We start from the raw sequence: 23918 nt of genomic DNA, 5'->3' as shown, positions 1-23918 counted from the left end.
TTATACTGATAGATTTGCATATGTTGAACCATACTAGTGCCCCTGCAATGAATCCCACTTGATCATGATGTATTTTTTTTGTGTGTATGTGTATTGTTGTATTCAATTTACTAGTATTTTGTTTAGGATTTTTGCATTTATATTCATCAAAGATATTGGTCTGTTTTTTTCTTTTTTTGTGTTATCCTTGCCAGGTTTTTATATTGGCTTCATAAAATGTGTTAGAAAATAATGCCCCTTCTTCAATTTTTTTGTAAGAGTTTGAGAAGGATAGTTTTAAAATCTTCTTTAAACAATAGGCAGAATTCACTGGTGAAGCCATCAGGTCCTGGACTTTTATTTTTTGGGAGGTTTTTGATGGCTGTTTCAATTTCCTCACTGCTGATTGGTCTATTTAGATTTTCCAATTCTTCATAATTTAGTCTAGGAATGTTATATATTTCTAGGAATATATGTATTACTTCTAGGTAATTGAATTTGGTGGCATGTTGTCCTTCATAGTATTCTAATATAATCCTTTGTATATCTGTGATGTCTGTGGTGATTTCTCCTCTTTCATTTCTGATTTTGTTTATATGGGTCTTTTCTCGTTTTTTCCTTAGTGAGTCTAGCCAGGGGTTTGTCAATTTTATTAATCTTTTCAAAGAACCAGCTCTTTGTTTTATAAATTTTTTGTATATTCTTTTTGTTCTCTATTTCATTCAATTCTGCTCTAAATTTTATTATTTCCTTTCTTCTGCTGACTTGGGTTGCTTTTGTTCTTTTGTTTCTAGTACTTTAAGATGTAATGTTAGATTGTTTTCTTGGGATTTCTCTTGTTTCTTGAGATAGGCCTATAATGATATAAACTTCCCTGTCATTACTGCTTTCATTGCATCCCAGAAGTTTTGATATGTCATATTGTCATTCTAATTTGTCTTTATACATCTTTTGATCACATCTTTAATTTCTTATTTGACCCAGTCATTTTTTAGTAGTATGTTGTTTAATCTCCATGTATTTTTTGGTTTCTTTACCTCCTTTTTGCAGTTACTGGTAATGTCTAATTTCAAGGCATTGTGGTCAGAGAATATGCTTGGTATAATTTCAATCTTGAATTTGTTGATGCTAGTTTTGTGGCCCAACATATGGTCTATCCTTTAGAATGTTCCATGTGCACTGGAGAAAAATGTATAATCTAATATTCTGGGATGAAAGGCTCTATAAATATCATTACATCCATTTGGTTATTTAAGGTTGATATTTTTTTTATTGATTTTCTGTTTGGATGATTTATCTAGAACTGTCAATGGAGTATTAAAGTCCCCAACTATGATTATGTTTTGATCTGTTTATCCCTTTAGTTCTGTGAGTAGCTGCTTTATATATTTCCCTGGTTGGGTGCATATATATTAAGAAGTGTTATGTTTTCTTTTTTTGTTAATCCTCACCTGAGGATATTTTTCCATTGCTTTTTCCAAAGAGAATGGAAGAGAAAGAGAGGGATGGAGAGAGAGAGAGAGAGAGAGAGAGAGAGAGAGAGAGAGAAACATCGATGTGACAGAGACATATTGATTGGTTGCCTCCTGCACATGCCCTGACTGAGGAAGGGAGCAAACCCACAACTCAGGTACATGCCCTTAAACCAGAATCAAACCTGTGACCCTTTGATGCACAGGCTGGTGCTCTAACCACCAAGAAACACCAGCCAGGGCAAGTGTTATGTTTTCTTGATGTAGTGTCCCCTTTATTATTATAAAATGTCCATCTTTGTCTCTTGTTATCTTTATTGTCTTAAAATCTATTCTGTCAGATATAAGTATGGTTACACCTGCTTTTCTGTGGTTGTTATTTGCTTGGAGAATCATTTTTCACCCTTTTACTTTGAATCTACCTCTGTCTTTGTAACTTAGATGTGTCTCCTGTAAGCAGCATATGGTTGGGTTTTGTTTTTTATCTCCTCTGCTATTCTGTGCCTCTTTTTTGGTAAATTTAGTCCATTTGCATTTAGGGTAATTATTGATGTCTGAGGATTTCCTATAGCTATTTTATCTTCTGTTTTCTGGTAGCTCTGTGCCTCTAGTGGTTCCTTTCCTTTGTGTTTCTGCCTGTTGTTATCGTTTGGGGGTATTTCATAGTTCTTTCCTCTGTTTCCTCTTTTTTTTAAGTTATGTGTCTTAGTTGGGGATTTTTGTGTGTGGTTACCATTAGGTTTATAAAATATAAAATATAAATTTACATACATACAGTAGTTGTTTTTTTTTTCTTTTGAGTGCATCTTCATCCTCTTTTGCCAGTTCAGACATTTAACCCCTCTCCTTTTATGTTTTATTGTCACAAATTGTCCCTGTGTATGCTGTAAGGTTTTTGATGATCTTACTCATCGTGTTGTGACCTTATAGTCTTTGTTCAGGTAGAATAACACCCTTGAGTCTTTCCTGCAGTGGAGGTTTTCTGGTGATAAAATCCTTCAGCTTCTGTATGTCTGGGAACTTCTTGATTTCTACTTCATATTTAAAGGATAATTTTGCTGAATATATGATTTGTGGCTGGTAATTTCTCGCTTTTAGACATTTGAATATTTGGTTCCACTCTCTTCTGGCTTGTAGCGTTTCTGCTGAGAAGTCAGATGATATTCTGATGAGTTTTCCTTTGTAGGTCACTTCCTTCTTTACCCTGGCTGCTTTGAGAATTTTTTTGTCATTAATTTTTGACAGTTTTAATATACTCTACCGTGGAGAGGGCCTCTTTGGATTGAGGTAACTAGGTTTCTGTTTGCTTCTTTCCATAGATTTTCCATAATTTTTCATCCACTGTTTGTGTTAATAGACTATCCATTCCATGTTCCCTCTCTTCCTCTTCTGCAATGCCTATAAATCTAATATTGCATTTTCTGATGGAGTCAGCTAGGTCTCATAGAGCTCTTTCATTTTTCTTTATGTTCAGGTCTCTCTCTTCTTCCCTCTGCATCATTTCTTTATTCCTATCTTCAATATCACTAATTCTTCCTTCCATCTGTTTTCTACACTCAGCAGTTCACTCTTTTTAAAATATATGTATTTTATTGATATTTTTTACAGAGATGAAGGGAGAGGGATAGAGAGTTAGAAACATCGATGAGAGAGAAACATCGATCAGCTGCCTCCTGCACACGTCCTACTGGGGATGTGCCCACAACCAAGGTACATGCCCTTGACCGGAATTGAACCTGGGACTTTTCAGTCCGCAGGCCAATGCTCTATCCACTGAAATGATGCAGAGGGAAGAAGAGAGAGATCTTATCAAACCAATTAGGGCCAGTAGTTCACTTTTAATCCCCTTAATTGCATGCTGCATTTCCAGAATTTCTGATTGGTTCTTTTTTAAAGTTTCCATCTTTTTGGTAAAATACTTTTTTTGTTCATTGATTTTTTTTTCTGAGTGTACTGAATTGCCTGCCAGTATTTTCTCACATCTCATTGAGTATTTTCAGAACTGCAATCTTGAAATCTCTGTCATTTATAGCACATATTTCCAAATGTTCCAGCTTGCTTTCTAGGTACAGTGGGGCCTTGACTTATGAGTGTCCCAACTAACGAGTTTTTTGAGATACCAGCTGTCTCTGGGCCGATTTTTTTGCATTGAGTTGATAGAGTAATTTGAGTTAACGAGCTGCTTAACGACCTCGGTCTCAGAATGAATTAAACTCGGAAATCAAGGCCCCACTGTACTTTTCATTTTCTTTCTGAGCTTCCTTATTACTGTGGTTATTCATGGTATTTGCTGGCCTCCTTTATCTAGGCATGTATGTATATATGTATGTATGTATTATTGGCCCTTCTCTAGCAGCTTTCTTTGAAATGTTTTTCTACTATTTTCCAGTATACAGTGCTGAATCACAAGATATTTACCTCTGTGATCTCCCAGACTTAACCTCCAAGGCTTCCATAAAACAGTACAGCTGCACTGCTTGGGGGTGGGGTTTGTTTTGCCCTCACCATAATGGCAACCCTGGACCTCTGTGGGTAAATTCACCATCATAGACCACACCTGTCGCCTCTACAAGGGTCTTTAGTAACAGATCAACCCATACAGAGCGAGTTTTCCAGACGTGCTTGGGGGCTGTGGTGAATCATTTGTTCTGATTTTCAGGTTGGATTGATGACTAATGTTAATGAAACACCTGAAGTTGATTACAGTTTAAGAGATACGTAGAAATTTCACATTTTGGAGAGAATCACCTCTCAAGAATGTCCTAATTATATCTTCAGCTGTCGACAAAGAAAAAAACAAATAACATTTTATGTTTCCCATGCACCCCACCAGCAACATATAATACCTGGTATATTCCAGACATTTCTGGTGTGAGTTCATTAGAGCACAAAGTGTCAACAGTGGAATCAGATAAAAGCTGCACGGGTTGACGTTGTTCCATTACAGCACTAAAGTAAGAGAGCAACTGTCAAGGCTCTCTCCCCTCTCCACAGCACCATCAGCTTCCCTTGTGTGTATGGCTTGAGTTTGCTTTCACCCTGGTTTGTTATGTCCTAATTTTTTTAAGAAAGATTTTTTTACTTAATTTTATTGAATTAAAATTTGAAAATTAAAAATGATTTATGCCAATTGTTCTTAGTTTTTGTTTGTTTGTTTGTTTATGTTAATCTTCACTCAAGAATATTTTATCCATTGATTTTTAGAGAGAGTGGAAGGGAGTGGGGAGAGAGAAACATAGATGTGAGAGAGACACATTTATATGAGAGAGACAGATTTATTGCCTCTGGCATGTACCCCAAACAGGGCTGAGGATCAAACCTGCAACCAAGGTATGTGCCCTTGACTGGGAATCAAACCTGCAACCCTTTAAGTTTGGGGGCCGACACAAAGTGCTGAGCCATACCCTCCAGGGTGGTTCTTAGTTTTTTGATTAACAAACCCAAGGCATATGAGACTTTTGTTCTAATTCCTTAAAAACTTATATATGCACAATTTGTTTACATACCATCATTTCAGGGATTTCACAGATGACTGAAGTCTATACTAAAGGACCTTCAATTTTAAGTTCAGAGCTAAGGCCTAGAAGAGAACATAGACATGTGAAACAGTTGATTTTCACCAGAGTATTCCTATCTAATCTTTGTTAGTATACATAATTTTTGTATAGTTTTAACATAGAAACAATTAGGATTTTGTTTTGTACTTAACCTTTATCTTATTGTTTGAAGCTACCAAAACTACCACAAATTCTTCATACATTTTATTTTACTAAATTCCTAAATATCTCTATATATATAAAAGCCTAAGTGACCAAACAACCGGTAGACCGGTCAACCAGTTGTTATGATGCGAACTAACCATCAGGGGGCAGATGCTCAACACAGGAGCTGCCTCCTAGGGGTCAGTGTGCTCCCACAACCAACCTCCTGCAGCCTGCCAACCTCCCTTGGTCCCTCGCCCCCCTGGAAGACCAGCCCCCCCCCCAATAGGTCCTGATCGCCCGCCAGGCTAAGGGACCCCACCTGTGCACAAATTCATGCACCAGTCCTCTAGTATTTTAATAACTTGCTATATCATAATATATTTACACTTGTTCTACTATTGAATATTTAAGTTTCATTCAGCATTTCAATGCTAGAGCTAAAATACAGGAAATATATTTGTGCCTATAGGCAAGTTCTTAGTTTAAGAAGTGTTGGAGAATTGGCCCTTTCTAGTCTCATTACTTTGTTTCCTTCACCTATATCTCTACTCCTTTTTTATGCCATTCTTGCTTTTCTTTACTTGATCTATCTTCTATAATATATAAGGTTAAAGGATGCTCTTGATTACAGTTGAAAGAGGGATATCTTGAAAAAGCAATTTCTCAATAATTATTTTGTTATGTGATAAATTGACATATTTTTTAGCTTAATCTGGGTCTTGATTCTAGTCTTATCTAATTCATATTTTCTTGCTTTGATCTTTCTCATAAGTCTGTCATTACTGGATAGTGAAAACCTTTTTTACACTACTATTATTAAATACTCTATAAAGAATTAATTATAAATAAAAACTTATTTCCAGGTAGCTTTCATTTAGAGCTATTATGTAAAAGTCTGTATTTGATTATTTTTAAATCATGTAACTGAAATTATGAACTATATCACCAAGGTTGTGAAACCAACTGTTGTTAAAAAAAAAAAAGCAGCCCCTGTCCTTTTCTTGAGTAATTCATTCAATCAATCTAAAAGTAGTTTGTCAGAATTTTTTAAAAAAATTAATGATATTCGTTTTCCAGAAATGTTTTATCTCTTTTAAACAAAGATAATGTAATTGCTTAATTTTGCATTGAATACTTTATTCTCTTGCCCCAATTTTTATTGGTCACAGAGTTGTAAATTATGATAACATCAACAAAAAGGACTACTATACAATTAGTGACAAAGCAGTGACACGCATTCATAATGACGAGGACATTGAATATATCGAAATTAATCGATGGGTACAGGAATACCTATATCACAGAGAACTCATTAAGATTCCCATATTTTCACTTTTCCGGAAATGGAAAGCTTTTCATGTATGGAAGAAGAATGTGCGCTCCAAGAAGATCAATGGATGTCGAGAAGCTCTACAAGAGAATTTGTTCATTGTTAATTATGTATGTATTTGTTAATCATATTTTAAAAGAATTACAGAAAAATCAGTGTATCTATTACAGGTGTTGATATAGACTGTCCCTGCACTAGACTATTTCATCTAATATTCTATTTCATGTTAAATGATGACAATTTTCATCTTGTCACATTGAAGAGTCTGGCAGTCTAGTGGTGTTTCTACATTTGACTAGAGTTGTAAGCAAAAGTTGTATTGTTGATCAGGAAATTTGTGTATCCTTTTGGACAGAGTACTAGGCTGGGAACCCCTATTACCTTCTCTCATCTCTGAGGTACTCTTGACTTTATGGTCCAAAATGATTTGGAGGCTTGTTTTCATGGGCCAGTACCTCCCAATGTGTCATATGTTTTCTTCTACCATGGATTCAGACAGGAGGGAAATTTTTAATATTTACTTTGGAGGATAGGGTAGGTAATCATGAAAAAAGTTAGCCTGAAAGATTGTTATCAAGATGTCAGTGATAGGGGCAGGGGCGGGCTGGAGGGGGTCAATGGGGGGAAAGGGAGACATATGTAATACTTTTAACAATAAAGAAGCACTTTAAAAAAGATGTCAGTGATACAGTAAAGAAACATTGAAGTGATATGAATAACACAGATATTAGTGCAGAATAAGTGCATATGATATACCATCGCAGGTCATCCATTCCATCAAGCGTTTTGAATTGTGGAAACTATTCTGACACTTTTGATAGCAATGACACCCCCTAGACCTCTAATTTCAGGAAGGGTCCATCAGGCATTGGAACCCGTTTCACTACCTTTTTACCACCTTTCATTGTTTACCATGTTTTGGGCACTATTCATATATTTGTTACTAGGTAAATAATGTGAAGTATTTCTTCCTGCATTTGTCTCTAAAACTAACCTATTAATCCTTAAAGTTTGTTCTCTTATTTTATGTCATTCTCTCTGTCCACCATTCATACCAATAATGTTTTGGCCTGGATAATAGCTTCTCTTAAATGTAGCCCTAACAGGCTAGAAAGATCTCATCCTTTTAAAAAAATATATATATTTTATTGATTTTTTACAGAGAGGAAGGGAGAGGGATAGAGAGTTAGAAACATCGATCAGAGAGAAACATCGATCGTCTGCCTCCTGCACACCCCCGACTGGGGATGTGCCCGCAACCAAGGTACATGCCCTTGACTGGAATCGAACCTGGGACCCTTCAGTCCGCAGACCGACGCTCTATCCACTGAGCCAGACCAGCTAGGGCAGGTCTCATCCTTTTAATCTTAGATTGACCTAAATGACAGACCCATTGTGTTGGCTTAGGTATATGTTAGATGTTATAATTACCCAAGACAGTTACCACTAGTCTTATATTTGCAATTAGTTCATTGGAGGGGGTGGGGCTGATTCCCTCAAACTAGGTTGAAGGGAAATGTGGTCCTTCAAATTTTTATAATTTTGTCAACAACCAATGTTATTGTCACTTGTGCCTTCATTTTTTATAATGACTTTATTGAAATATAATTCATGTACTATACAGTTCACCTGCTTTAGATACACAATTTAATGATTTTAGTATTTTCACAAAATTGATCAACTGTGACCACAATAAATTTATAACCTTTCTATTACTACAAAAAGAAACCCAGTACACATTATTGATCACTCTCCATTTCTCCTTAACTCCCCTACTACCCCCACCCCAGCTCTAGGCAGCCACTAAACTACTTTTGTCTCTATTGATTTGCCTACTCTGTACATTTCATAAAAATGGAACCATACACTATGTGGTTCTTTGTGACTGGCTTTTTTCAGTTATGATAATGTTTTCAAGATTCATCTATGTTGTAGCATAGCATTTATTTCTATTGGCTAATAATATTCCATTGTAAGGAAGCACATGTTTTATTTATCTATCCATCCAGAAAGTGCTTATACTTTCTGGCTATTATGAATAATGCTGCTATGAACATTTGTATACAAGTTTTTGTCTGGACATATTCCTAGGAGTGGAATGTTTAACCTTTTGAGGAACTACAAAACAGTTTTCCAAACTCACTGCACAATTTTAAATTCCCACCAACAGCATCTAAGAACTTTGGTTTCTTCATATTATCATTATATTTGTCTTTTTCATTATAGTCATTCCTACTGGTGGAAAAATGGTATCTCATTATGATTTTGACTTACATTTTCCTGACAGGTATTGCTAGTGAACATCTTTTCATGTGCCTGTGGGCCATTTGTTTATATTATTTGGAGAATTATTTATTCAGGTAGTTTGTCCATTTTTAAATTGGGTTACTTGTATATTACTATTGAGTTATCAGAATTCTTTATATATTCTGAATACAAATTCCTAACCAGATGTATGATTTGAAAATTTTTTCTCCCATTTTGTGGGTTGCCATTCCACTTTCTTGATAATATCATTTAAAGCACAAATTGAATTTGAATTTTGATGATATCCATTTTATCCATTTTTTATTTTGCTGCTTGTGCTTTTGGTGTTATAGCTAAAAAATTTGCCTAGTCCCTGGTCTAGATTTACCCCTAAGTTTCTTCTTCTAATTGTTGTATAAGTTTAGCTCTTACACTTAGGTCTTTAATTCATCTTGTGTTAATTTTTGCTCATGGTGTAAGGTAGGGGTCCAGCTTCATTCCTTTGCATGTGTCTGTCCAGTTGTTCCAGCACTATTTGTTTACAAGACTATTCTCTCCCCCATTGAATTGTCTTGGCACCCTTGCCCAAAATCAACTGACAATAAATGTGAGGGGTTTTGAACTCTCAATTCTATCCTGTTTATTTATTCTTGTGCCAGTAACACACTGTATTGAATACTGCAGCTTTGTAGTAAATTTTGAAATTAGGAAGTGTGATTCTCCTAGGCCCCTTGAATTTCCACATGAATTTTAACATCAGCTTGTCAATTTCTACAAAGCAGCCAGTTGTGATTTTTTTTATAGGGATTGCTCTAAAGCTGTAGATGAATTTTGTAAGTATTGTCATTTTAACAATATTATCTTTTATGGTCCATGAACATGTAATACCTTCCCATTTATTTAAATCTTCTTGAATTACTTTCAACAATGTTTTGCAGTTTTTCATTTCTTTGTTAACTTATTCCTAAACTTATTCCTAAATATTTTATTCTTTTTGATACTATTACATGTAGAATTGTTTTCTTAATTTTCATTTTAGATTTTTCATATATATACAGTGTATATATACAATACATAAATAGTATGTGTATATATATATATATATATATATATATATATATATAGTTTGTGTATTAGAATGTAGAAATATATTTTATTTTTATATATTAAGCCTGTTTCCTAAAAACTTGCAGAATTTAGATTGACCCTAAAAATTTGGTTGGTGTGTGTGTGTGTGTGTGTGTGTGTGTGTTTCTTATTCAATGAATAAGACTATGTCATCAGCAAATAGATAGTTTTACTCCTCCTCCCCAATATGGATGACTTTTATTTAATTTTCTTGCCTAAGTTCCTGGCTAGAACATTCTGTTGAATAGAAGTGGCAAGAGCAGAAATACTTGTCTTGCTTCTGACCTTAGAGCAGTGGTTCTCAACCTTCCTAATGCCGCGATCCTTTAATACAGTTCCTCATGTTGTGGTGATCCCCAATTTCATTGTTACAAATTGAACATAATTAAAGCATAGTGATTAATCACAAAAACAATATGTAATTATATATGTGTTTTCCGATGGTCTTAGGCGACCCCTATGAAAGGGTCATTCGACTCCCAAAGGGGTCGCGACCCACAGGTTGAGAACCGCTGCCTTAGAGGAAAAGCTTTCAGTCTTTCACCATTAAGTATGATAATAAAGCAGTTGCTTTCTATTTCTAGTTGTTTGTTGAATGTTCATATCATGAAGCCATTATGATGCTGCCAAATGCTTTTCATGCATCTATTGAGATTATCGTGTAATAGGCATGATTTATTATAATAATTGATCATCAGATATTAAACCAACTTTGAATCCCTGGTATAAATAATATTTAGTCATTATGCATAATGCTTTTTATATATTGCTAGATTTGGTTTGCTAGTATTTTTTTAATCTTCATTCGAGGATATGTTTTTATTGATTTTTAGAGGGAGGGAGGAAGGTAGAGGGGGGAAAGGAAGAGAGAGAAACATTTCTGTGAGAGAGAAATATCCATTGGTTGCCTCCCATTCATGCCCCAATCAGGGACCAAACCTGCATCCCAGGTATGTGCCTGATGGGGAATCAAACCCGAAACCTTTTGGTGCATGGGACAACACTCCAAACAACTGAGCCACCTGGCCAGGGCTGATTTTGCTAATATTTTGTTGAAGATATTTGTGTATTTGTGTGTGTGTGTGTGTGTGTGTGTGTGTGTGTGTGTGTGTATATATATATATATATATATATATATATATATATTCATAAGGAAGATTGGTCTGCAGTTTTATTCTTTTCTTGGGATATGTTTGTCTGTCTAGTTTTGGTTTTAGGGTAATACTGGCTTTATAGAATGAGTTGGGAAATGAACCCTCTTCTACTTTTTGAAAGAGTTTATGAAGAATTAGTATTTTTTTTTAAATGTTTGGTAGAATTCACCAATGAAGCCATCTTGGGACTAAGCTTCCTTTTTGCAAGTATCTTCTCGTCTCTTACATTTCCAGTTTTCACTTTTCTCTAGACTTAGGTGTGTATTTAGTATTAATTTTTCGTTATTGTTTAACGGTGCACATCATTTCAACCTGCTAGGTACTTGATGATTTTGCTGGTTTTTTAATAATGTGTTATTTTGTTGTATGTGATACTTTCAGGTAGTTTCTGTTATTTTATTTTTATATTCACTCAAACATTCTCATTTATTTTAATTTGAATGTCCCTTTGTAATGAAAATCTTTTTAATTTTTAGTCAGTCATTGCTTTGCAGACAAATCAATCTTAATTTCATAGATTTACATAATTATTTCTCCACTTATGAAGGGATGCCTCTTGTCCCTTTTGCTGTAGCATTTTCAACACTGGGTCAGAAAGTGTATGAGAGTACTTGAGCCCAGAGTCTCTGGCTGGACCAAGACGTACAATTCTAGTGGGTTCTTTAAGTACCAAATTATATAGACCACCCAGATGTTCTGATGACTCAGGTTAGGGAAAATTAAAGGTTTGGTGCTATGATGAATATAAGGCTAGCAAATCCCAAGAGTTCTTGCATTCCAACTAAAGACAAGGTGTCTCAGCATGACCCTGATTTTCATAAACTTTTTATAGCAAATGCAGCTCTTCTGCACATTATCTTCTAAAGTCTAATGTTTCCCCACAGGCTTTCTGGCCCAGTCACCAGCCTCCAGATGAATAATACTGATTTCCCATCTCTGAAATACTGACACTCATTTCAGTGCAACTGGCAAAAACTCTATTTAAATGAACTTTGACAACAACAATAGCAAACAAAAGCTCATATAATAAGGAAGCTCAAGGGGGTGAATACCTTTATGCATGGCTGATTCAGAAATTCAAATGATATCTCCTCATCTTTATTTTTTTCCTCTTTCCATCTTTCATTTCTGTATTTGTCTGTGTCTGTTTCATTCTCAGTTGGGCTCCTAGAATGAGCATCACCTCCAGCTGTAGGTGCAGTTGGAAAGAGCACTGATTGGCTCAGCTTGGCCACACACCCAATCCTGAACCAATCACTGCACAGCTAGTAGTAGTCTGATAAGCCAGGCTTGGATATGTGCCTGGTCCTCATTCCCGTGATGAAGGAAGTGAGAGCCCACCTTATCAAAACCACATGGTAGTGAGTTTCCCAAGGAAAGAGGGATTCTATCACCAGAATAATTGTAGGTAGGTCAGGGGAAGTGTCCTGGGCAGCAAAAATTAGGGTTACCTCAGTCCTTTACATATTGAAACCCACCATCACGATGACAAATTCTTCCTCCTCTACAATTCTGCTAATAATTTAAAATAATGCTTAATCCTTATCACCTTCATTGGGCACTATTGATATAACAGCTGAAGAATGAACCACCTAATCCAGATTCATCTGGAATTTATTACCAACAGAAACAACAAAGGGGTGAGAGGGGGGTGGGGGACACTTCCAATCTCTCTTATATTCAAGGCAGCTTTCACAATTGTTCTTTATGCTGACGGCCAGCTATTTCGGTTAAGCTAACGTAGTTTCTTGTATATTCTTTTTCTTCCAAAAAATTCCCCATTGTCAAAACTCACTTTTTGGCAGACCATCAATGTCAGCTCTGCTCTCCACCTGGATCCTTACTTTTTTTCCCTTATAATTTTGCTTTGAGGACTTCCTCTGGAGTCCTCTGGACTTCCTTGCTTTCACTGCCCCATTCTGATTACATTGTCGTCCCTACTCCTATACCAGTGATGGTGAACCTTTTGAGCTTGGCGTGTCAGCATTTTGAAAAACCCTAACTTAACTCTGGTGCCATGTCACATATAGAAATTTTTTGATATTTGCAACCATAGTAAAACAAAGACTTATATTTTTGGTATTTATTTTATATATTTAAATGCCACTTAACAAAGAAAAATCAACCAAAAAAATGAGTTCACGTGTCACCTCTGACACGCGTGTCATAGGTTCGCCATCACTGTCCTATACCAATTTCGTTTAATTAGAATCTTATTTCAATTCATAGACTTAGACTCTAAACTTTTGCTTTTTTATTATGCCAATTCCCCCATCAGATGAGCTCTAAGGGCTATATGACTTCCAAATGGTTTCCCACAAAGCTCTCTTCATTTAAGACTTTACTAATTATAACGCCCCTTTATTGCACTTAGAAGAGATAAAGCACTAAATGTTGGTCTGCATAACTGTTGTTTGTCCTGTTTTGAAAGCTCCTAAAAAGTATATAACACATAAACCCGTGTCCCATGCAAATACATTAATGTTAACTTTATTTCTATCATGTAATTGCTCCTCCTTTGATTAGATTAGGGGAAGTCAGAGGGGATGTCCTTGGAACATTCTTAGAAGATGTGCCTTTGAAGCCAACAGCCTAGAACTCTGATTTATGACGTTGGCATAGAGAACGAATAAGTTGAGATCATGTGGCTGAATTTCACAAATGCTTTCCTTCTCCCAGCTCACATTGCAAGACAGGTTTTTAATAGTGACTGAACTTTCTTTGTAGCACCTTTTTACCCACTGAAAACTTAAAGTTAAATTTGTCCTTGTTCTCTGTCACAAACTCTTAGATCAGTAGACAGGCCCCTCCGTTATCATGGTGACCAGACATTGTAAAATCTTCAAGGTAACGCAAAGAATCTTTTAGCCGCCATTGGCCAAACCAGGTGAAATGTAAGATTTACAGACCTTCCCTGGCCGTTGTGGCTTCGCTGGGTGTTGTCCTCTACACCAAGGGTTGCTGGTTTGATTCCCGGGTTGAGGCACATACCCAGGTTGAAGTCTCATCCCTGGTGGGGGACATGTGGGAGGCAGCCGATCAGGGTTTGGCTTTCCCATGGATGTTTTTCTCTTTCTCCCTTCCTCTCACTCTAAAAATCAACAAACTAAAAAAAAAGAAAAAGAAAAGAAAAAAAGATTTACAGAATCCTCTGTAACTTGCCCTCACTTTCATAGCTAAAAAGACATGTATTCTAAATTTAAGGAAGGGAATTCAGACCAATTACATTTGGTAATTCAAAGAATACTTTTAGAACAAAATTTCAGAAGTGTTCCCTTTAACATATGCAAGAATAGCTAAAATTAACGTATAGAGTTATTTTCCTTAACAGCCACTCTTGCTTTCTAAATATCTTTATACTTTAAAAATGCTTTTTAAAACAAAATAATGATATATTTTTATTTTCATTCAGTTTTTGCGACCAGCTCTTCTTAAAATAAATGACATGTGTTATCAATTGAGTTTTATGGGGCTTTGTTATATTGAAAGAGGTCACACCTACACCCTGCAAGAATTTCAGTTTACACAAGTCTCACACCTGAAAGAGGTAAAGACTTTTGTCTATAAGTTTCAAGATCTTTTTTCTATTATTGCTACTTTGGTACCACTAATTATACATATCATTAATGTTTAGGTGACGGATAACCTGGAATATTTTCGAAATGAGGCCAAAGAAGTGGTCAGGAATGCTTGTCGTACTGCTCTGCGCGCTATAGGATTCACTCCTGATGACTGTGATGAGGAAGGTAGGGAGGGGAAAGAGCTTTAACAGATCAGAAGTGGTGGCTTTCTGAAATAGTAACTCTTGCCCATCCTGTGTTACTCAGTGTTTGAGCATCAACCCATGAACCGGGAGGTCACGGTTCAATTCCCAGTCAGGGCACATGCCCAGGTTTCGGGCTCCATTCCCAGTAGAGGGTGTGCAGGAGGCAGCCAATCAATGATTCTCTATCAATATTGATGTTTCTCTCTTTCCCTCTCTCAAAAATCATTAAAAACATATTTTAAAAATAGTAACTCTTGCCCTAGCCAGTTTGGCTCAGTGGATAGAACATCGGCCTGTGGACCAAAGGGTCCCGGGTTCGATTCCGGTCAAGGGCATTTACCTCAGTTGCAGGCTCCTCCCGGGCCTGGGCCCTGGTCAGGGTGCGTGCAGTAGGCAACCAATTGATGTGTTTCTCTCATATCGATATTTTGCTCTCTTTCCTTCTCTCTTCCACTCTCTCTAAAAATCAATGGAAAAATATCCTCAGGTGAGGATTTAAAAATAAATAAATAATAAAACAGTAACTCTTTTTTACTACTTTTCTTAAGTTTAAATAATGATTTATTTTCAGTTCCTCCAAACTTGCAAGATAGATTATGAATTAAATATATGTTGTGGGGGGCGGGGCGGGGGGGACCAGTAAATAGTGCATTTTCCTTGCATGACCCCTGCTTGTATATATATAGTATTTCTAAACTGGTTACAGAACCTTTATTTCACAAGCATTTTATGGTGGACTCTGTGCTTAAAGATATGTCTAACCTACTAGTACAGACAGTAGGTTTGTTAAAATTAAGGGATTGGCTGGATCTCAGGGTTGCCCTCTAGAGGATAATTAAAATGCAGTTGGGGAAAAAGGGTGAAAGTATCACTGGAAAAGAGATAACATAGTACACAGGTCAAATCTTGTTAAAGAGAATGTGAATAAACTGTCTACAGTCTTTTCTTGGGTTGAAATCCTTTTATGTGAAATTCTTTTGGATAACTGGTCTGTTTTCTGATCTCACGAACCAAAGCATTTGTGTGTGTGTGTGTGTGTGTGTATGTGTGTTTTTCAATTTTGCTTGTCTTTTAATCTGTATTGAGGGGGGAAAAATGGAACTTTTACATAAGAATTCTTGTTGTTGTGTCTTCTGCTGTTCTTAGATGATAAGAGATTTTCAGTGACTGGTGGTCTCATTGAGTTGCCTACTTATGTAAACTCTGAGAACATGAAATACACGCAGCAGGCCAGGAAAAGGCGTTATTGCAGGAGGCTGACTTGGTAAGTGACTATTCTTTCTTTTAAGAAAAATTAGGGCATCTGTCATTCTCAATTTTATTCAAAGTTAAAGCCTTTATCCCAGGATTCACTAATAGTGATGAGTTATTTAGAGGATATGGTAACCTGAAGGCAGTCCCAGAAGCCTGCCCCTCCACCTGCCCCCTAGCAAAGCAGCCGCTGGGAGTGGCAAGCTGGTAGAGAGTGGGGGGCATGTCCAAGGCTGAGGGCTCCTCTTTGATCTCTAAGGCTTTGTTTCCCCCTAACCCAGCCTGGGGTATGGTGCTGGCTATGGTAAGAAGCCAGGCACACAAGAGATTTGAACATAGCTATATTGCCACATAAAGTTCCACACTTTCCCGAAAAAAGGTTTTGCAACTGGGAGACAAGCCATCCAGGGTCTCACCAGGGCACTCGCCCTTATTATGTTTTAGCTCTGCCATTGCTTACCAACTGGATCTTAACATTGTTCCAGAGTTTGGATTTCACGCCTTTCTAAAACTTCATTACTACAAATAACTCTTGCAAACAATCACCAAGCATTATCTGATACTATAGGCCAGGGGTGGGCAAACTTTTTGACTCGAGGGCCACAATGGGTTCTTAAACTGGACTGGAGGGCTGGAACAAAAGCATGGATGGAGTGTTTGTGTGAACTAATATAAATTCAACGTAAACATCATTACATAAAAGGGTATGGTCTTTTTTTTTTTTTTAGTTTTATTCATTTCAAACGGGCCGGATCCTGCCCTCGGGCCGTAGTTTGCCCACGGCTGCTATAGACTGATTATTGTTACTCAGTGCTCACTAATTTAGTCCAACTTTTACAACCACCCTATATAATAAAAGCCTAATATGCTAAGTGTCCAGTTATCCAGTCGGCCATTCAACCAATCAAAGTGTAATATGCTAATGATATGCTAAGGCCGCTCAACTGCTTGCTATGATGTGCACTGACCACCAGGGGGCAGACAGTCGACTGGTCGACCAGTTGCTATGATGTGCACTGACCACTAGGGGGCAGATGCTCCAACCAGTAGGTTAGCTTGCTGCTGGGGTCCGGCCCATCGGGACTAAATGAGAGGAGCTGGACATGCCCTGGAGCCCTCCCACGGTCCCTCCCTGGCCCTGATTGTGTACCAGTGGGGTCCCTTGGCCTGGCCTGTGCCCTTTCGCAATCTGGGACCCCTTGGGGGATGTTGGAGAGCCACTTTCAGCCCAACAGCGGAACGACCAGTCACTAGGATGCTCACTGACCACCAGGGGGCAGACAATGCAGGAGTTGCCCCCTGGTGCTCAGTGCTCTCCCACAGGAGGAGTGCTGCTCAGCCAGAAGCCTTCAGCACTAAGGATGTCCGACTGATGGACATCCTCCGAGAGCTCCCGAACTGTGAGAGGGTGCAGGCTGGACTGAGGGACACCTTCCCCCCACCTGCGAGTGCATGAATTTCATGCACCGGGTCTCTAGTCTATTTAATAAATATTAATGGTGCATCAGTTATATGTGAGATAATATGATAATGTTGTCTGTGTCACTGAAGTCAGTGAAGCAGTCCCTGAGGCCATCATCACAGGCCTCCAGGCACTAGAGGCCCCTTGGGCTCCAATTAAGCAGAATAAAAAGTTACTCTAAATGCCTTGCTGACTCAGCCTACATTCTAAGCACTCAAGTAAGGAAACAAAATTTGCATCTTTGGGTTAGCAATTGCCATTAAGCAACATTTATCCAATAGTGAAGATTTCACACTTTACCTTTAGAATGTAAGTTACAGATGTTGTATATTTACTGATTTCTTCTCTAAGGCATTAAAAAAAATCTTATGGCCCTTTTGGCTAGATGCGCTAGGTGCTTTTCCAATAACAACTGTATTGCTCATTAATATTCTATTGAATAGTTAGAACACCTAGCTAAATTGATGCAATACTTTTGAATATGATTGTGTTTTAAAATGAAGAATGTCCAAGAAAAACTCTTCTGAACAGCAAATCTCTGATATTGTAATAAAAAATGGGCACAGAGGAATTATATTTTAAAATTTAAATACTTTAGAGGCACTTTCAAAGATGTGTAGTGAATATAGAAAACTGAAGCTGTGTTTTTTTTCTTTTCAAGCTTTATTCGTCTAAATGATTACCTAATTGAGAACACAATGCACGTCTTAACAGTAAATTCTGTTAACAGTCTTTTGAATTATCTCACTGACAAACTAAAACGAACACCCTCAGCAGACATCATTCAGAAATGGATTACTGAGGAGAAACCTGAAGTCACTGATAAGAAGGTATATCCAGACAAAATTGAGAAAATCCATCGGTCAGCATTTATTGAGTGCTTACTATGTATTATGGATTATGCTATTTTCTGTGTCTTGGAAAAAAGGGAGAAATGCTGCGAGGATTGCTTAGTATAACCAGAGCCTACTATACACATATGAAATGGCAGAATGAAAATCAGCATATCAACAAATATCTTAACAGAGAAAGCACTCACTGTGCTGAGTGTTGCTCTTTCTCTGACAGGAATTTGCTAAAAGTTATTCATGTGTTCATTCAACAGAGATTCCTTAAATACCTACTGTGTACCAATCCCTGCTCTGGGTGTTGTGTATATGGTGATGAAAAGCATAGACAGGATTCTTGCTCCCAAGAAACTTACAGTTTGGGGGCCATTATAGGTATGAACTGGCAGAGAGAAGCAGCTGAGGTGGTATAAATGGAAGAAATGAGAAGAAGCACATCATGAAGCAAACCTTTGTGCTTTGAGTGGATACCTTCTTGGGAGGAAGTTGATCTTAGAGCCAGAGTAATCAAGATGTTTGAGATGAAATAGTACAAATTCTTTCGGTGTATTCTAGCATAGCTGAGAGAGAAATCATATTATCTCATACCACCTTTCCCAACTCCATCCTGCATAACAACTTTATGCCAGATACCTAATAACGTTGCAAAACATGCTTACCTAGTTTCATCAAGCTTCCTACCTCCAAGTCTCAACTTCCTCTCCAGGAAACTCAACTGTGCAGTTTCAAGGACTGATATTCTTTGCTGTAGTTTCCCTTTGTCTCCAAAAGTTGTATGTTCATTGCATACTCCTTTTCATTACTTCCTATTCTCAATTCCTCTTTTTTTCTAAATACTGTTACATCTTAAAAGTAATATTCATTTTTTTTGTAATTGTAAAAGTAATTTATGCCGTGAAGAAAATTTGAAAAACACAAAAAGTACAAGGAAGAGTATCCTTTGCTATCCAAAGATAACTATTTCCAAGGGGGAAAATAAGGTATCATACTTTACTCACTGCTTAATCACCTGTTTTTTCCACTTAGCAATGTTTTGTGAAAAATCTCCCAAGTTGATATATATTTTTCATATAATATTCTCATGTAGAAATATACTATATACTAGTATCTTGTAAATATTAGTAAAAAATCTTCTAGTATTGATCACTGTCTCACTACAAATAATGTTGCAAAGAACATCCTTGTCTATATGTGTTTCAGACACCTGATTTTTCCCCTTAGAAGAAAGTCCTAGCTGTGGAATTGTTGGATCAGAAATATGCTCACTTGTTAAGGCTTTGATACTAATGAATAACTCTCCAGAAAATTTTGTGCCAATTTACAAACTTCCTAGCAATATTTGAGAATGAGCGTTACCCATGTGCACACTAGATAGTATCATGCATTTTCATCTTTGTTAATCTGATGGATGTAAAGTAGTATATCACTGCTTTTAAATGTTATATTCCTTTAATTGCTACCCCAGTGCAGGGATAAGAGCATAGGAATGATGATCAGAAAGACCTGGGTCTGCCACTTACTAAGCAATGTGTCTTTCTCCAGATTCTGTTTTCTCAGGGGAGTAACAATGATACCTGCTACATATGATTGGTATGGGATTTACATGAATACTTAGCATTTCCTGACACACAGTAAATGCTCAATAAATGTTATTACTGAATAAATTATCTTCAGGAAGAGAAGTAGGAGGTTGATTGATCATTTGTACTAGTACATTACTATTTATGTATTAATTATATAATACTAGAGGCCCGGTGCACGAAATCTGTGCAAGGGGCTTGGCCCTCACAGCCTCGGCCGGCCCTTGCAGCTCCTCACAGCCTCAGAAGGTCATCCGGATGGTCATTCTATTGTTCGGTCAAATTAGCATATTAGCTCTTTATTATATAGGATTAAAATATATTTCTACTGAGTATATCAAGTAGATTTCTATTTAAATATTACTAACCTTCTATCTGCTATACACATTGTTCAGTTCCTTATTTACCTTTCCATCTTGTTGATAGTATTTTTTCAAGGAGTTTTACAGTGCTGTCTAGTTTTTCAATATCAGCCTTTATTTTTTCATTTCTGTGGTAATATTCTTTGAAAGACATGCCAACATTGTAAAATCGGCTAATTGTATAAGCTTAAGTTTGCATGCCTCTTGTAATAGACAAGTTGCCTGCCTTACACCTTGGTACTTGTATCTCTATAACACTGCGCATGTGTTCGTTTCAGGTGGCTGCTGGGTTGGAAAAGCTGGAAGAAGATGAGTCACTCATCCCCATGTTCCTCACAGAACTGATCTTGACAGTGGAGTCACTACTGTTTGAACCTTCTCTGGAAGACTTTCTGGTGTGTATTTATATAGATCACATCACCTAAAAGTTTAACACTTTTTCCTTAACTTGAGACAGATTAGAAGTTCGGTAGGGACACCATCAAGAGAACCTACAAGTTCTAAACAAAATTTAGAATTCATTATAGGCATCGCTCAAGAGGAGTTCAAGAAATCACTCTGTTGCAAGTACCATTTTTGAAATCGTGTAAAGCATGCTGCATCTGAGAAAATTTTGCTATTTCAGTTCTCAGTGGCTGTGAAATAAGTTACCACCAGTTTGGCAGCTTTTTTAAAAAGCAAGCATTTGCTATTGCACAGTTCCTGTGTTCATGGGTCTGGGCACTGCTTCGCTTCTACTCTGCCTCAGGACCTCCCCAGGCTGCCATTGGCTGGGATGAGGCCTCCTCAGAGGTTAGACAGGAAGCAGATCCACTTCCAAGCTCCCTCAGGTGGTTAGAAAAATTCATCTCTATGCAACTGTGGGACTGAGGTCCCTTTTTTCTTGAGGGACGTCAGCTGGGAACCACTTTAGGTCCTAGAAACCTCGAGTAGTTTCTTGCCCCGTGGCAAACGCTGTAAGCAGTTCACAATACGGGTCTTTGCTTCGTCCAGACTGGCTGGGGAATCTCCTTCAGGAAGGGCCCAATCACCCTTTTAAGGGTTTTCATTTGATTCCGTCAGATCTACCCAGCACGGTCACCTTCTGATTAACTCAAAGGCAACAGAATTGGGATCTTAATTACATCTGCAAAATCCCTTCAAATTTCCATACAATGTAACCTAATCAATGGAGTGGCAGCCCATCAGATGCACAGGTCCCTCCCATTCTCACGAGAGGAGCATTCAGGGCATGTACACCAGACGGAGGGAACCTTGGGAGCCACCTTGGACCTCTGCCTTCCACCTTTTGTACATGTGGAGATAGTAAACCAGTAAAAGTCTATATTTTCTGTCCTTAGCGGGTATACTGGGGCGCAGAAACACTAGTAATCAGGCTCTCTAGAGATTCTGATCCACACTCTGCAATTAGTAAGCTCTTTGCCCTTGAGAAACCATGTGCCTCTTCAGGGTTCAGTTTATGCATCTGTAAGATGAGGAGGCAGATGAGTTTTCAGGTTGCTTCCAACACCAGCAGACTGTGATTCTGTCATTTATCAGATGAGCCATTGCAGGATATTTACAGGGACAAGCAGACTGCTGAGGGCCCTGTGGTTGGGCTTTGCTCAAGAGTTCCCACACAGAGAGGCACTGGGCTCTCATGTCTCTCTGGCCAGAAGATTCGTGACCTTCACATGGAAGGCAAAGGCCCTTGGGCAGCAGATGGCACAAGAAAGGTCTCTCCAACAGCAGCTGGCTGCTCTCCGTTAGCCTCAAGTGACAGGCCTTGGAAAACCTTGACACTTTCCCTATTTATTTTTTATTTTTATTTTATTTATTTTTTCAATCTTTATTGTTGAGATGATTACAGAGGTCCCTCTTTCCCCGCCATAGCTCCCCTCCACCCAGTTCCCACCCCACCCAGGCCCTCGCCACCCTATTGTCTGTGTCCATAGGTACTGAATACATGCATATAAGATCTTTGTCTAATCTCTTCCCCCACCTCCCCACACCCCTTCCCTCTGAGAATTGTCAGTCTCTTCCATTTCCATGCCCCTGATTCTATTCCATTTACCAGTTTATTCTGTTCATCATATTTTTTATTCATTTGATTTTTAGATTCACTTGTTGATAGATATGTATTTGTTGTCACTTTGTTGTTCATAATTTTTTTATTTTTACTTTTTTCTTCTTCTTCCTCTTTTTAAAGAATACCCTTCAGCATTTCATATAATACTGGTTTGGTGGTGATGAACTCCTTTAGCTTTTTCTTGTCTGTGAAGCTCTTTATCTGACCTTCAATTCTAAATGATAGCTTTGCTGGGTAGAGTAATCTTGGTTGTAGGTTCTTGCTATTGATCACTTTGAATATTTCTTGCCACCCCTTCTGGCCTACATAGTTTCTGTTGAGAAATCAGCAGACAGTTGTATGGGTGCTTTCTTATAGGTAACTAACTGTTTTTCTCTTGCTGCTTTTAAGATTCTCTCTTTGTCTTTTGCCTTTGGCATTTTAATTATGATGTGTCTTGGTGTGGTCATCTTTGGATTCCTCTTGTTTGGGCTTCTCTGTGCTTCCTGGACTTGTAAGTCTATTTCTTTCACCAGGTAAGGGAAGTTTTCTGTCATTTCTTCAAATAGGTTTTCAATATCTTGCTCTCTCTCTTCTTCTGGCACCCCCATAATTCAGATGTTGGTACGCTTGAAGTTGTCCCAGAGGCTCCTTACACTATCCCCATATTTTTGTATTCTTTTTTCTTTTTGCTCTTCTGGTTGGGTGTTTTTTTGCTTCCTTGTATTTCAAATCATTGACTTGATTCTCAGAATCCTCTAGTCTACTGTTGAATCCCTGTATATTATTCTTAATTTCAGTCAGTGTATGCTTAATTTCTGACTGGTCCTTTTCCTTTTTTTCGCCATTCTCACTAAGATCCTTGAAGGTCTCACTAAGTTCCTTGGAGGTTTCTAGAAGATTCTTGAGTAACCTTATAACTGTGGTTTTGAGTTCTATATCCAATAGTTTGCTTTCTTCCATTTCTTTCATTTGTGACATGTTTCTTTGTCTCTGCATTTTGGCTGCTTCCCTGTGTTTGTTTCTATGTATTGGATAGCTTCTAAGTCTCCTTGAGTTGATAGAGTGGCCTTGTGTAATAAGTGTCCTATAAGACCCAGTGGCTCAGCCTCCCCAATCACCTGAAGTGGACACTCTTGGTGCACCTCTTTTTGGGCTGTGTGCACAGTTTTGTTGTAGTTGAGCCTTGATTGCTCTTGGTGTCACTGGGAAGAATTGACCTCCAGGCCAATTGGCTGTGGGGACCAGCTGCTACTACAGTGGTAGAGCTGCTGTGCAGGAGACACCCTTATGAGGCAGGACTTGCTTCAGTGGGGCTTTGCTGCTCACTGAGTCTTCCCCTTGAGTGTGTCACATATGGATGTGAAGAGTTGTAATCTGATATGGTCTCACACTGACCACTGGGTACACTGGCTCTTGGGTCTCTGGGAGGTGTAAAGTTAGCCACTGCCTGGGGCCATGCAGCAGGAGCTATAGAGAGATCTGCAGATTCCTCCTCTTTGTATCAGGTTTAGAAGTGCCCAGATGAGGCCCAGGTGTGAAGCACGGCAGGCTGGTACTGGTGCCAGCCTTGGGCCTTCTATTGATT

At 37.9% G+C, this 23918-nt stretch overlaps 1 protein-coding gene across 1 annotated transcript in view; it reads left to right on the top strand.

Annotated features, from left to right (window-relative positions):
* Positions 1-23918, top strand: part of DNAH6 (dynein axonemal heavy chain 6) — a 225389-nt gene that overhangs the window by 28869 nt on the left and 172602 nt on the right. The window contains 6 exon segments of the mRNA XM_023763522.1: positions 6325-6595; positions 14427-14561; positions 14649-14760; positions 15927-16044; positions 18155-18323; positions 20562-20678. Of these exon segments, the coding sequence (XP_023619290.1) occupies positions 6325-6595; positions 14427-14561; positions 14649-14760; positions 15927-16044; positions 18155-18323; positions 20562-20678 (922 nt within the window).

This window comes from Myotis lucifugus, unplaced genomic scaffold (genome assembly GCF_000147115.1).
Source record: "Myotis lucifugus unplaced genomic scaffold, Myoluc2.0 scaffold_290, whole genome shotgun sequence".
Lineage (NCBI taxonomy): Eukaryota > Metazoa > Chordata > Mammalia > Chiroptera > Vespertilionidae > Myotis > Myotis lucifugus.
The sequence above is the reverse complement of the archived record's forward strand: the minus strand, read 5'-3'. Positions and strand labels throughout refer to the sequence as shown.